Source organism: Trichosurus vulpecula, chromosome 8, assembly GCF_011100635.1.
Source record: "Trichosurus vulpecula isolate mTriVul1 chromosome 8, mTriVul1.pri, whole genome shotgun sequence".
In the NCBI taxonomy this organism is placed as follows: domain Eukaryota; kingdom Metazoa; phylum Chordata; class Mammalia; order Diprotodontia; family Phalangeridae; genus Trichosurus; species Trichosurus vulpecula.
Window position 1 is genome coordinate 70964558 of NC_050580.1, and position 16163 is coordinate 70980720.

Consider the following 16163-nt stretch of genomic DNA (forward strand, 5'->3'; position numbering starts at 1 on the left):
AGGCGGGTTCAGACGATCCGCGGCCCTTTCCCCACTGGGCTGGGTCTCTCAGTCGCGGTTCCATGTGACCCGCGCTCCCCTTAGTCATGGTTGTGGATGTTGATGCTGAGTTACGCACAGAGCCCGGAGGCAGGGGCATCACGAGCAGCCAGGGGGTTCGCGGCAGAGAGAGGGTCCCTGGAGGCGTCTAGAAGCGCACGTGGGGCGGCCCTCAGTAGGCTCTGACGCCTCTCTGTTGTGTCGGTGTTGAGGCGTCCTGCCCCTCACCGGGTCCGGGCGGCTCAGCGCGTGTGGGGGGCTGAGAGAAAGTGAGAGCTGCCGACAGACCCTGGGGCGACGCGTCTCCTTTAAGGGCGGTTCGGCTTCGCTTCGGCCTCTCCCTCGGGCCGCGGCGCGCTCCCCCCTCCCGGCCCGGCGGGGGGGTGGGGGGGGAGGAGGGAGGGTCACGTGGTTCACACGTTCGGCACCGAGAGCGCAGAGCCAGGGGCTGTCCGGAGTCGCCGCTGCCGCCGCCTCGGTTCGGAGGGGCCCGACCTTCCTGGGGCAGTCAGCGTCCCTGAGTAACGGGCCGCGGCCGGCCGAAGTGGCCGCTACTGCCTCTGCCGCCGCCCAGGTAGGGTGGGGCCGGGGCGCAGCCACGTCAACTCCAGGCCGGCCCGGCTGGGCGGGTTGGGCCGGGCCGGGCCGGGCCCAGCGCCGCGGAGACCTCTGGGGGGTGGGGATGGGAGGAGCCGGCCGGCGGGAGGCGTCCACGTGCGAGCGCAGACCCTCGGGGTTCTCCCCGGGCCCAGGAGCTCGGGGTGGGTGGGGGGGGCGGGGCGGCGAGGGCGGAGGAGGGAGGGAGGGAGGGCTGCGGCTGGGCAAGGGCAGGGCCGATCTCGAGGCCGTGTCCAGGCTCGGAGCCGCAGCAGGAGGGCCCTCCACCAGGTGAGCCAGGGCGGGGCGGCCAGACCCGTGGCAATCCGGGAGAGGGGGAGGAGCAGAAGGATGCTCGAAGGCCGACGGTGGGGTGCCGGGCGTTGGAGCGGACGGCGCCTGGCTGGGTGGACGCCCCCGGGCCGGGTCAGCGAGCACGCACAGCGGAAGGGGGGCCGGTTGCTGTCCAGGGCCGCTTTCACCTGAGGTCTCTGATCCTTTCACTGGTGTTGGTGCCCTGAGTGAATTAACTTCGACTGTAGGCAGTGCAACCACCCTCATCCCGCCTCTCGGTAGTGCTCTTCTAAACAAAACCACTCCTCTAGAGGCTTGAGCTTCACAAAGTAAGGTCGAAATCCAACTTCCGGCCATGCTCTCCATAAATCTCCGAATTTTTTAAACGTCTGATGGTCATAACTTAATACAGACTCCTTTGATTCTGGTTCCCCCTCCCCGTGTTGGGGGGAGACCCCTAACTGCGTTGTGGCATCCGGTTTTTGTTGGTTGGTGACCTAGCCAAGAGAAATGGAATATTTAATCTGTTCCTTGTTTTAATCCTCAAAGGTGGCTCAGCTTTTCCCTAGTTACTGGCAATGTACTAAGGTGGTGAAGCTTCGATGTTCCGGGGACCATGTTTGTTCCCCCCCCCCCCCCAAGGAACATGCCAAATAGTGCTAATGGAGGGTTGAAGAATTCGAAAATGTGGGGGGTGGGGGGTGGGAGAAAAGGTTAAAATCACTTAACATCTCGATGATGGGTCACCAAAAGTTAAGCATGTTTGTCTTTTCTCAGCCTGATTTTTTTTAAGAGACTTATGTTAACTAGGTTTCCAGAAATACGAATTCCTTTGAAAGGATGTCTTTTTCTTTCCATATTTTCTTTTGTGGCAGGAGAATTATTCTCCATTGGAGGACAACAACTTGACACAGGGCTATGAAATGCGGCGGTTTGTGTGTCAAAACCGAACCAAAAGCACTACATTGGGGGAATAATAGCCCCCACAACAGGAACATAGGTAGTTACAAAGCGTTAGGTGCACTCTACATGTTTAGGGAAGATCCAGCTAAATGGAGTCTGTTTAATGTTGCTTTCTTTGGCAAGGACTTCTTTCTAGCCACAGGGCCACCTTGAATGTGCGTGGTTTTATCAAGCACCGACTGTTTTATAGCACCTTCATTTTAAAAGGACTTGACTTTCATAAGAAGAAGTTTCTTCACAATATTAACAAGTAGGTTGATAACCACTGGAGAAATAGTGTCTGTGAGGACCATCTGCCTTTAAATTTCCTCCAGTGTCTGGGGAAATAGGCTTTAAAAAAGGGAGTGTACAGTGCACTTAAAACAATTAAATTGTTTATGTCCCTGATTTTGTTCTAATGCTCTCAGGTAGAAGCTGTCCAGAGGAGGAACCACTAAAGTGCATGGAACTTGTGCCATTTCTGGAGCTTAGATAACAAAGGGGCACTTACTTAGTTGTAGCTAGCCCCTGAGGAGAACAATATTAAGGCAAAACATTGAGGTTTATCAGGCCTTTTAGCATTTTCAGCCAGCTCAAGTCAGAACACATTGTATGGAGCACTTTTCTGGGTATGAAATATAATTTAGACCAGTTGATCTAATGTATGGGAAAAGACCTGGAAATTAAGGAAACTGTTTTGATTGTATGTTGTTTGGTTCATAGATTTTATTTTTTAGGGATGGGGTCAAGTGTAATTTAAGCAACCTCTAAAAACCAGAAACCTAGTCCAAATGTACATCTCAGGATAATTTCTACTAGCCAAGGTTCATTGAAAGGGGAAGCAAATATAACAGCTAAAGAAGAAAGGTGGTGGTGGGGGGCGGGGAGAGGCTTCCTACAAAATCTTAGCCCAGAAGTCTGAAGAACTTTGGTTTGGGGGAGGGATGAAAATGATACAAAAAAGATATGTCTACCCCTGCTACTAGATAGCAATGAATAAGAAAGCAGACCATCCCCGTTTTCCAAGGATCTTTGATCTTTCTGATGACAAAAATTAAATGCTGTCCTTTATATAAAACCAAATTTTATGTGGTTGCAGACTGTACATGTGGTAGGAGAGTGAGCTTTACAAGTATGGTTACCACCAAAACAGGGTTTGAGTGAAAATTTTTGGTTTACTATTTTCTCAGTGAGTTGAACCATTTGGTGAGTGGAGTTGTAACTATATAAAAAAGGAATGACGTTTTTAGACTCCAGATTTAAGATATGGAAAAAAAGGAAAAGGATGAACAGAGGAGGGAAGATAGCATAGAATCAAACTTTCTATATGCATCTCTACTTTGTGGTGAGAGAATTAGTCCAGGCTGTTTATTTAATGTAAATAACGTAATAGGACAGTTTTTAGCTGCCTGCTTCCTACTGGTTGCAGTTCTGATAAGCCTCTTCAGTTTGAGAAAAATTTTTAGGAGCTGCTGAAGCCAGCATGGTTGTTCTGAACCCCTGGCACAGCAATACTGATATTAGCAGGAATGTGCTTGCATTTACCATTCCTTTTGTGTGGAGGCAGAGTTAGCTGATCTAATAGTGTCTGGAGTTTCAGGAAAGGTAGGTAAAGTTTAGTGTTGAAAGGGAGACCTGGCTCCTTTAGTGGGAAGATTGGACATTAATTAAAATTACCAGAATGTTTCCCTGCTGGAACTGGATTAATCTTAAATTATAAAACAACTTTAAGGGCCAAGAAAGGTAGATTGGATCTTAACAAATGTAGAATTTACCTTTATAATTCCCGTGCCAATTCAGATTTCCAGAGAGGATTAATCAAAATTTCAACAGTACAGAGGTAGGCTCTTTGGGGAACAGTTCATAGTTAAGAGTTCCTCCAGGAATAGTCTGGGGCTTATTCTAAAGTCTGCAATAACAGAACAAACTCGAATTTGTTGGTAGTAGAGTGTGATGAGCTTTGCTGATTTGATTTTGCTAGTGGGTATACCTGCCGAAATACAAACATAGCTTTCTCACTCAAAAGCTGTAAAAGCAATAATTGGTACAGCATTGGAAACTGATAGCTATTATATCTCTAGCTGCTTTTTCATCCAAGTTGTCTATCACATACCAACCTGGAACTATGTTAAGAATTCGGTCTTGATTTATTTAGTAGCTAAAATAGTTATCCATGTCATTTGTTTCTCAGGTCAGTTATAATAGTAATATCAGTGCCAGTAAAATTATTTCAGTTATTGCTTTCATTTCCTTTTTGTTAAATGACCATTTTCTACAGCACTTTTTATTTGTTTAAAGAGGAGGAATTTACCTCAACAAACATTAAGCTCTATTGGGTGAAATGAATTTCTCTAGCACTTTTCAGCAGACCTATTAATGTTTGGGTTATTGTCTTTAGTAGTTTAGATTTGAAGAAGAAAGGATTATGACTTAAAGTGACAATCTTTTATTCTAACATGGAGATTCTTGAAATACATTGATGGGTCAGATAGATGGGGGGGGCCCTGTGAACTTGGATGGGAAAAAATTTGCATCTTTATTTTCACTTCTAACTGAAATTGGGCATTTCCTTCAATTATTAATAAAAAAATTCACTCTAACAAAGAGTCCATAGGCTCCACCAGGCTGCCAAAGGAGGGTCCTTGACACAAAAAGGATCAAGAATCCCCTTTTCATATCAATCGTATTCTGTCTTATACCTGGGCACATCAGTCAAAAAGCATTTTTTGAGCTTGTACTATATGCTGCTAGGCACTATGCTATGCACTGGGGATACAAAGAGTGAAAGCAGCCCTTGCTCTCAAGGAGCTACCAGTCTAATGGAGGAGACGACATGTAGACAACTATGTACATATAAGATACCTTCACTGTAAATGGAAAGTAATCAGAAGGTACTAGCGGTGGGGGGAGACTGAGAAAAGGCCTCGTCTGTAGATCTGCTTTTCTATGGAGTGTCTGATCTTCCTTTATTCTTAAGGATGAGCCAGGAAATCTTGACTAATAAAGGAGCAGGCTTCTGCTGAGAGGATTTTATTTTTTTCCTTGGTTTGGCATGAAACAGTAGTAATTAGCACCTTTTTTGGACTTAGAAACACTAACTTAGGTCAGGGATTATCTGTATCCTGATTGAGGTGGCAGTTTCTAATGAAATAGAATTTGTTTTATTTTAATCCGAACAAAATTAATTTTTATGATATTTGGACTTATTTGAGACATTCTACAATACACGTTTGACCTAGAATTCTACCTTCAAAGATAACATCCAATGGCTTTCTTGGTCAACTGTATGTATTGGTTGTTTCTGGGGTGTACTATGGCTAACGTTAATGATTTTTCTCAGTCTTGGCAAAAGGCCAGAAACTGGGGAGTTGGTGTGGATATGTGAGAGGGTTTTAGAAGTGAGTCTAGAGATGCAGGTGTTAGAGAAGTTAATCGAAGATAAGGTTTTAGTCTAATGTCCCCACTAAATCTCCCTTTACCATCTGCAGACAAAGCAGCCTCCTTCAGTCTTGCTTTTTCCTCACCACTATACCAAAACCTCCTTTAAGTAGTAGAGGAAACCAAGAGTTTGTGACTTGCCCCAGGTCATGCCTGTTGGTAAAACTTGCCTCGTGTTACTTCTATTAAATTATGTTGATCACTCTCCTTTCAGAGATTATTCTCCCTTGGCTTTTGCAACCTTGAAGATGATTCACCATTTAAACCTCTGCTCCATTTTTGTTTCCATTGCATCTTCTCCCCCATTCCTGTTCCTCACATGTAGGTCTACTCAAAGCTCAGTCTTTGGCCTTCTGCTTATCTCATAGTACATTCATTTGCTCTCAGCTTAAGTATGACTCCCCATGCTCTCAGCTTAAGTATGACTCCCCAATCTATTTCCAGCCATGACTGCTTTTTTGGACTTAAGTCTCACGACTCTATCTACTTGCTAGACATATCCACATGGAACTTAAAACATTCCTTACTTTTCCCTCCCCCTCAAAAAGAAAAAATCTTGAGCAGTGTCATCTTCAATATTCTGCATTTTTGTCTGGTTCACTCCTGGTAGGTCTCCTTCTGATCAGAATTAGATGTTAAGCTCCTTGAGGAGCTGTTATTGCCTATACCTCTAGTTTCTAATAAATATTTGATGTGAAGAAACCACCCTTCTCCCTGTCTCCTGTAGTTCAACATCCCAGTCATCTTTGAACATCCCCTTGTCTCTCTCCCACTTCCCTCAGCCAGTAAGTAGCTGGTATTATCATTACAACATCTGAATTGGAACAATTCAAAAGTTCTCTCTAAGTAGCTGAGAGGTGGTCATTGAGCCTTTTCTTGGAGACCACTAATGAGGGGGCAGTTTGCTGCCTTTGTAGGTGCCCATTATACTTTTGGGTGGCTCTGGTTGTCAGTAAATGTGTCATTGCTTCAAGTTTTAATTTTTCTTTTAACAGTTTTTAACCATGGCTTTTGGTTCTGTTACAGAGTCAACTAGAAAGTCTGATCCCCCTGACATGACAGGACTTCACATACTTCAAGATAGCTGTCATGCCCAGAGTCTTCTATTCTTCAGACTAAGCATCTCCAGTTGGTTCCTTTAACTGCTCCTCTGTATAGGGCCTGATCTTCAGGTCCTTTATGCACCTGGTTTTTCTGCCTTTTCTCTGGATGTTTTTTAGGTTATTGATGACTCTTTCTGAAATAGGGCTTTAAAACTAGGCACAATAATCCAGATGGGTTCTGGCCAGGGCAGAGTCTAGAAAGGGACTCTTGCTTTTCCCATTTCCGGAATACCTTTCAACATAGTCTAAGATCATTTGGGATTTTTTGGGCTGCTTTAGCACTGTGTTGACTCACTGAATTTGCAGTCCATAAAAAAAGCCAGATCTTTTCCTCAATAACTACTATCTCACTAACGGTCATAAAAGGTGCACAGATTCTTTTTTTCTTCTGGTATCTGCCTTTTCTAATTCTCACTGCTAGCATATTTTCATAGCTCAGAATCTGCCAGACCGTCGAGATGGTATCTAGAGATGATGTAAGGAAACTTGGACCCTCTTTGATGAACCTCTTAAAAGAGGCCTGGGGATGTAAGTACTTGGGTTTTCACAGGTCCTAAGTGAAAGGTGAGATTGTAACTCCAGTCTGTGCTCCAAGTTCAGTGCGTTTTCCAGTGTACCAAGCTGCCTCCAGTTGCCAGTTTCATAGTTATAAAGCATATAATTTCCCCTTCCACTACCACCTCCCATGGAATGGTTCTAAACTGTCTACTGAGAGGCAGTATGACCACTACTTATCCCACCAGCCATGTCTTCAGCTTATTGCCTTAAGATAATTCCCTGTTCTTTTCAGCTAGACTCGTTTACTCATTATCTGTCCTCAACCTAGACCTTTTCTGCTATACATACTATTCCTTAGTGACTTCTCCTTCCAGCAAACTCCCGGGCCATCTTATTTCTGAGGTACTCACTTGAGATTGTTACCTTGTACGTTTCCCTTATATCCCTAACTAGAATTTAAATTCAGTAAGGACAGAAACCATGGCTATATTTCCTCATATTCCTCAGTGCCTGCATAATTCCTTGTACACAGTAGGCACTCAAATGTTTGACAAAACAGCAATTTTTAAATGAATTGGAAGATTTTCCTTGGCTTTTTGTTGCTTGAGAACAGTGTAGGTAGTACCTGTTTTGTTCTGGCGTGATGAATTTCCCTTTATACTAGCCTTTCCTATAGTGAGATTGCAGGGTCATTTAATAAAAAAAGTTCCTGAATATTTGAAACTCTTAAATTCAGTGTAGTATATGGCTGTAAGGATAGTACCTCCCTGCTCCTCTTCAGTCGATCCTGTGGGACAATCCGGTCCCAACAGTGATGGCAGCATCTGTGCTCTTGAGTGCTGTAGCATTCTCTTCTCTTAGTGCCCGAAGAAGCAGCATGGTATGTGTTGGTAATGATTATCCTGTGATGTGGGGCAGGCTTCCTCTCTGGTTGGAGACATCATGGAAGAGGTGAGAAGGGCTCCTTCCCATGATGTCTACACTCCTTTGGTATGATAAAGATTCTTTGTCATCATTCTTTTAGGTTGATGATGTGGTATGCAATATGGTTCCTATTCACAAGAAAATTGGGTTAATAGAGTTGATAAGACTAGTATAGAAATATCTAGTACAGATTGTTAGAGGAAGACAAAAGGAATGAAAGCACATTTTTACTTTTAGTGAATGTGTGAACGTAAGATGGCATACGAATCAGCAATACAACTGCCTATGATATTTGAGAAAACTTAGTCTCTGACTTGATTTACATTTTTAACTGAAACTACTCCTCGAGGCGTACCTGTATGGTATGGTTTTTTTTTTTTGTTTGTGTGTTTTTGTTTTTTTGGTCCAGGATCTTTACTTTTCCCTGAATTCTCTGATGTCGGAATTGAAGTTAGTTTTATGGTAGGGTTGGTGTGATAAAGGATGGTGAATGGGGAAGAGAAGCTAATTAGCCTTTTAAAGTCGTCTGCATTTTCTTTAATGTAAAGAATTGGAAAGTGAGAACATTCAAACTGGTAGATGTTGGCTCAAGGTTGTGAGTGAAGAGAACCTGATAGATACTCTTGTAGGAGCTACCATCCTATGTGAATTCTTAAGAGAATTAGAGAGTTTCTGCTTCAAACAAATTTGCATTACACAAATTCAGCTCGTGTGGACAGCAGCTCTCTGGTCTCTGGCTTCTACTCCCTGCTTGCTTCTGCAGGTGCTGCAGCACTCATGCAGACTTGGGAGGGCCATGGTCACGGAAGGGCCATGGAGCACCACTAGGATTGGGGGAGGTGTGTGGAACTTTCCATTTACCTTAAGTGGGAATTCTCTGTGTGAATATAATACCACTTAACCATTGCCAGAATTCAGGATCCATGTTTCTACCTTACTTGCTTTTTGCTCATGGAATTTATTCTATTTTGGTATTCCTTTCCTTGCTAATTCTGCTCAACTAAAACTTGAATGTCCCTTAAGACCTGCCAATGTTACTATGTCTTCCCTCCTTTTTCATTCTTATATTGGTTTAACAACTTAGAACACCCTGCAAATTTCTTGAGGGTACAAACCATATTTTCCAACAATTTTTTATCCCCTTTGGTACCTTAACACAGTCTTCTGTACATACAGAAGTGTTCCAATGAATAAATGCTTATATGTATATAATATTAATTGGAGAGGCATTTTGGTAGATAGTTGGTCTTGGAGCCAAGAAACTTTTGTTCAAATCATGTTTGACACTTACTGGCTTTATGACCTTGGATTAGTCAACTTAACCTCTCAATGGGCCAGGCAACTCCCTGAGGATATAAATTAAAGAAGGTGCTGATGTGAATTGGTAAAGGGAGTATTTTTTTTCCATCAAGTTTCCTGTATCACTGAAATCCCAGGTCTACTCCTTATCCCGCTTGATATTTCCAAAGCATTTTTTCAGAGATCTTTATTTTATTCTTGCAAAAAAAAAACCCAAACAAAACCTTGTGAGTTTAAAAGTGGCTCCTATGGATGAGAAAATAACAGGCCACTACTTGAGTAAGGACTAAGATTTGTTCATTATTGATTTAACTTGATAATGTGGGGTTTGAACTAAATGAATTTGGGCTAAAAGACTCTTTTCTCTGTCCTACTAGAAAGAAGACACAGGGAGGATCAAAGACTGCTGGGATAGCCCTGAAGCCCCTGCACTTTCAACTTGTAGCAATGCTGATATTTTCCGTAGAATAAACGCCATGTTGGACAACTCTCTGGATTTCAGTCGAGTCTGCACAACACCTCTTACAAAAGGAAGGCATGATCACTTTTCAGGTGATGTTGGTCTGCAGCTGAAAGCAGGGATGGACTGGGTTGTTCCAGGTGCACCTAACTAAGAAATTTGTAGTTATGAGGGGTAGGGTGGATTACTGTACTATATCTTGGATATTTAGTTAATTTTAATTTTATTGAAGATTTAACACGAGTATCTAGAAATGCCATACCTGTTGATGGTTAATGATGCTATTTAAATAAGATTTGCATTTCTATTTATAATATTCAAGAATTTCTGTTTTGGGATGCAAATGGGACAGTGGGGACATTTTGAAGCTTAAATGTTCTAGAAGACTCTTAGAGTACTTCTAAAAGCACTGAAAAATTTTTAGTTAATGTCTACTGTATCTAGATAATTCAGGGTTTACAGAATGCTTTTCTCATGACCTGTTAGGTAGGAAAAAAAAGTCTTAACTTTCTTTTGGAAGTTTTAATTCCTTTTCATCTTAAGTTGGAGACTGGAGTAAAATATTCACCAGGTTTCAAAGTTGGGTAGAAGCTTCATATAAAATTCCCTATTCATGTTGAGGCAGCTACTTGCTAAAGACAAACGATCTCAAAGATACTCGGTATAGCTGTGATGTATAATACCTAACCTTTATAGAGTTGTAACATGTAAAGAATGCTTTTATAGATACGTATGTATTGGTATGTGGGGTTTTTTGATTAAAGTGGTTTTGTTTTGGGGGAATTTTGTAATGAACCTTGATTATTGAAGACTTTCTGGGATGTACAACTGGATTTACAAATCACTGATGTATAAAATGTCTGTGGAAATTTTGGGTTTCAGGATAGCCCCATGAAGGGCTATATAACCATTACCTTTATTTTTTATTTTAATTTTTAAAATTGTTTTTATTTTGTTAAACATTTCCCAGTTACGTGTAAAATTCTTGTTAACAATCTGTTTAAAAAATTGAGTTCCAAATTATCTTCCTCCCAACCTTGCCCACGCCTTAAAAAGTTAAACAATTAGATATTGATTATCCATATAACCACTATCTTTAAAAAAGCAAAATAAGTCTATTTTTGGCTTTAATAGTAAAATTTTATATCCATTAAATTGTGAATGGAACAAACCTGAAAACTTGTTTTTCTCTGCCTGCTCCTGAATCTTGATGTCTGTAGTACTACCTAGAATCAGAAATGGGTGGTGTTAACCTGTTACGAGTTGTTTACTTTTTCATATCCCAGATATCTCAATTTAGAATGTTAAGAATTGTTACTGCTTTCAGTGATCTCTGAACAGAGGTACTTCAAAATACACTTTGTCCTAAGGACCTCAGAATGTGTCTGTGTGTTTTCACTCATTAGAAACATGTGAAAGGACTTTTTGAAAGGTAGTTATAGTTGCTTTTCTATCACTAGTTGCATTTTGCATTCTATAAATAAATGACTAAAAACTACCTCAGGCAGAATAGTTTGATTTAAATACAGTTGTTTTTTTGGATACCCTAGGAAACATTTCCTTAGACCTTATCCAATGTTGGAAAATACTTGCTTGTACTGCCTAGAAAAAATGAACTTCCTAAAGGTTGGTTATTGTTGGCAGCTTCAAAATTCACTTCTGTTTATTTCGTCATACAGGTGTTTGTGGGCCAAAGATAAGTAAGAAGAGATTGAAAGTATGCAAAATACTTCAAACAGGCAACTTTGACAATCCTTTGGAGTACTAATAACTAAATTTTGCAGTCTAGCCATTGAATTTTGTAATCTATGTAGAAAGCTTCCATCTATAAATGAAATATTAAGATTTCAGCAAGTGGTAAAAAAAGCTTAAAACTATCCTTTTTTTTAGCTTAACTATGTGCCAGACAGTGTTAAGCACTGGAGATACAAAGGCAAACAGTCCCTCCTTTCAAGGAGACCACTCTCGAATAGGGCAGATGACAGCATATAACACCATAGAAGTTAGAGAGGCACACAGTCAATGGAGCATAGTCTTTGAGCAAAGATTATGGAAGCCTAGGAAAGGGTTCTTGCAGGAGGTGGGACTTTGGCTGAGGCTCGAAGGAAGCCATGAAGCACAGGCATGGGGAGGGCTGGGGAAAGTGATCAAAGGCAGGAGGTGGAACAGTCAGGAATCCTTGGGGGTGTCTGTGTGAGGTGAATATGGAGGAAGGGGTCAGGTGCTTTAAAAGTCAAACAAGTTTTATGTTTGATACTCAGGGTAAGAGGGAGAGCCACTGAAATTTATTGAATTAAGGGTATGGTCAGAGCTGAACTCCAGGGGGATTGCTTTGACAGCCTAATATGGAGGATGGACTGGATTGGGGAGAGTTGAGAAAGGGTGGTGGTTGAGTCAGAAGAGAGAGAATGGATAGGATTAGCTGAGTGATTGGGCATGGTGAATGAGAAATAGTGAAGAGTCGAAGATGATGCCAAGGTTTCAGGCCTGTGTGACTAAGGGTGGTGGCCCAGTAACAGGAAAGTTAGGGAACAGAATGGGGAGATAATGAGCCTCCTAAAAACACTTTTTAAAAAGCCAAATGAATACATGGTGAAAAAACACAAGTCATGGCTGCTATAAGATATTGAAACGCAACTTTTTTCTCTTGCTAAATACCAAAGAAGAAAAAATATAAATAATTTTTTAAAATCTCAGTTTTTTAGATCAAGAAATAAAAATTTTTAAAATACCTCAAATTTTTTCCTTAAAAAATTTGTTAGTTATTTTTTGGGGGGATGTTCTTACAGATTTGTTTTTTAGAATAATAATGGTCCAGTAACCTTAAGATAATAAAACTGAAGGCCAGGGTAATTTACTGAGGGTAAATCTTGACACACTACTGTCTTGATAGCCATTTTGGAGTCTAGTCAGTTCTGCTATAACTTGTACGTTTGCCAAAAGCTGTGAACTGTGCAATTTGGTGAAAACCATAGGGCTTGTGAGGAAAGTGGGGTTAGTGACATCTTAAAAAAGATAGGAACCTAATAAATGGGTAGCGCAATTTGATACACATTAAATGTTAAGAAATGTTTGAATGCTAAAATAAATAGTGGCAGCATTTGAAGCCTTGAGTTGCTCATGGCCCTACTCCTTGGGCTGCAACAAGTTTGGCTGCCGTCATCAGGGATGGGGTAGGGAGTCATTAGCAGTAACTGAAGGGAACAGGGGAAGTTCAAATCACCCCTTCTCAGCTCACAACTACCACAGCACTGGAAGATACACAATAAACTAAGTCCGACAAAGACCCGAAGTATTTTTGCAGGAGGACTTGCTGGGTTTTCGGATTGAATTATTGGGAAGTAGTGCTGTTTTCTGCATTCTTGACGTTTCTAAAGGAGGAAATCAAACAGAAGCAAACTTGAAATTGTCTTTATGTTTAAAATGTTCCCTGGTATATCAATTGCAGTGGAACAAATTTGAGTTTTTGAAACATGAATTATAGCAGAACTGACTGTACTGAGATTTTTCCCACTTAGATCTAATGGTTAGTTGATGGTGCTATGTTTAGAGAGTTGAGGTTACAAGAAAATATGACATACTTAGATAAATGAAACATTATAATTAGAAGTTATAATCCCAGTTTTGTGTTGCTGAGCTTTTCATAATGATGTAAATTAGAATTACTTTAGGCTAAACTTTTTTTTTTTAAAGGTGTTTTATTTATTTTTAGTTTACCACACACGGTTCTACATAGTTTTGAGTTCCAGTTTTTCTCCCCTCCCTCCCCCCTCCCTCCCCAAGACGGCATGAAGTCTCATATAACTGTCATGTATAACTTCGCATTGAATTAATTTATGCTCTAGTCAAGTCGTGGAGAAGAATTTTGACCAATGGAATGAATCACGAGAAAGAAGAAACAGAACCAAAAAAAAAAAAAAAAAAACAAACAAGAAAAAAAAAAACCCCAAAAACAAAAACAAAAGAGAAGCAGAAAAGGCGAGCATGTAGTGTGCCTCAGTCTGTATTCAAACTTCTCAGTTCTTTCTCTGAATGAAGATAGCATTCTCCATCGTGAGTCCCCTGGAATTGTCCTTGCCCCTTTAGGTTGCTGAAAGAAGCGCCGTATGTCAGGGTTGGTCCTCACGGAATCCACATATCTGTGGCTGTGCACAACGTTCTCCTGGCTCTGCTCCGCTCACTCAGCATTATGTCGTGTAGGTTTTTCCAGGTTGTTATGAAGTCTGCATCATCCCCATTTCTTATGGCACAATAGTATTCCATCACCTTCATATACCACAGCTTGTTCAGCCATTCCCCAATTGATGGGCATCCATTTGCTTTCCAATTCTTGGCTACCACAAAGAGAGCTGCTATAAATATTCTTGTGCATATGGGTCCTTTTCCCGCTTGCATGATTTCTTTGGGATACAACCCTAGAAGTGGTATTACTGGGTCAAAGGGTATGAACATTCCTATAGCCCTTTGGGCATAGTTCCACACCGCCCTCCAAAATGGCTGGATCAGCTCACAACTCCACCAGCAATGCAACAATGTTCCAATTTCCCCACATCCTTTCCAGCATTTATCATTCTCCTGATTTGTTATTTTAGCCAATCTGACAGGAGAGATGTGGTATCTAAGAGTTGTTTTGATTTGCATTTCTCTAATCAGCAGCGATCCAGAGCATTTTTTCATATGCCTGTAGATAGCTTTAATTTCTTCCTCTGAAAACTGCCTGTTCATATCCTTTGACCATTTCTCAATTGGGGAATGGCTTGTATTCCTATATATTTGGCTTAGCTCCCTGTATATTTTAGAGATGAGGCCTTTATCAGAGATACTAGTTGCAAAGATTTTCTCCCAATTTTCTGCTTCCCTCCTAATTCTTGTTGCATTGGCTTTCTTTGTACAAAAACATTTCAATTTGACATAATCAAAATTATCCATTTTGCATTTTGTAATGCTCTCTATCTCTTGTTGGGTCATGAATTCTTTACTTTTCCACAAATCTGATAAGTAAACTATTCCTTGCTTTCCCAAATTATTTAGAGTATCAACTTTTACTCCTAAATTATGAACCCATTTTGACTTTATTTTGGTATATGGTGTAAGATATTGGTCTATGCCCAGTTTTTTCCCTACCATTTTCCAATTTTCCCAACAGTTTTTGTGAAATAGTGAATTATTAGCCCAGAAACTGGCTTCTTTGGGTTTATCAAAGAGTAGATTGCTAGACTTGTTGATTTCACCTACTTGTGTACCTATCCTATTCCACTGATCCACACCCCTGTTTCTTAACCAGTACCAGGCAGTTTTGATGACTGCTGCTGTGTAGTACAGTTTAATATCTGGTGTGGCTAAACCACCATCTCTAGCATGTCTTTTCATTAATATCCTAGATACTCTAGACCTCTTGTTTTTCCAAATGAATTTTGTTATTATTTTGTCCAGCTCGGTAAAAAAATTTTTTGGTAGTTCGATTGGTATGGCACTGAATAGATAGATTAATTTAGGTAGAATTGTCATTTTTATTATATTAGCTCGGCCTAACCATGAGCAAGTGATATTTCTCCATTTATTTAGATCTGATTTTATTCGCGTGAAAAGTGTGTCATAGTTATGTTCATATAGGCCCTGGGTTTGCCTTGGCAAATAGACTCCCAAATATTTTATAGTGCCTTCAGTAACTTTGAATGGAATTTCTCTTTCTATCTCTTGCTGTTGGGCTTTGTCAGTAATGTATAGGAATGCTGAGGATTTATGTGGGTTTATTTTATATCCTGCAACTTTGCTAAAGTTGTTTATTATTTCAAGTAGTTTTTTACTTGATTCTCTAGGATTCTCTAGATAAATCATCATATCATCTGCAAACAGTGATAATTTAGTTTCTTCTTTTCCTATTCTAATTCCTTCAATTTCTTTTTCTTCTCTTATTGCTACAGCTAATGTTTCTAGAACCAAATTGAATAATAGGGGTGATAATGGACATCCTTGTTTCATAGGCTAAACTTTTAAAAAAATAATTTTAAACGTTGTCTTCTTCCCCCCCCCCAAAAAAAAGGCTAGAAAAAAAAATATGCTTTCGTCTTTATTTTGAGTCTATCAACCCTCTTTCTGGAGGCAGATAGTATGTTTCATCTTGAATCCTTTGGAATCATGACACCCAGTATTTTCTTATTGTCTTGCTTCATAAGTCTCCCCAATTTCTTTATATTAGTGCTTTTTATGGCACAGTAGTATTCATTCGTGTTAGTATACTATATTTCAGGCATTTCCTAGTCTTTGGATGTGTGGGTTGTTTCTCATTTTTTGCTATTTCTTCACAGTTTTTATCTCTAGTATCTCTAGTGCTTAGCATAGCGCCTGGCACATAATGGGCACTTAACAAATGCTTATTAACTTGATATGAGCATTATTGTACACATAAATCATAGGAATTTGTACTCAGAGATTTGAGGTCAAGAGTGCTGTCCCTAAATCCATAGTTTTCTTTTGTGTATCCTTGTGATACGTAGTTTAGAGGTGTCTAAACATCTGCAGACTGCTTGCAGGCTACAACGTGCCTGAGTGTGGCCTGAATCAGATTA

The 16163-nt window shown here is 40.7% G+C and overlaps 1 protein-coding gene across 1 annotated transcript in view; it reads left to right on the top strand.

The window, feature by feature from the left end:
* Positions 1-442: 442 nt before the first annotated feature.
* CPEB1 (cytoplasmic polyadenylation element binding protein 1) overlaps positions 443-16163 on the top strand; it is a 72353-nt gene continuing 56632 nt past the window's right edge. Inside the window, exons 1-2 of the mRNA XM_036769581.1 lie at positions 443-613; positions 9512-9686. Coding sequence (XP_036625476.1) covers positions 9611-9686 — 76 coding nt within the window. The 5' untranslated portion in view covers positions 443-613; positions 9512-9610. The remainder of the gene's footprint in view (positions 614-9511; positions 9687-16163) is intronic.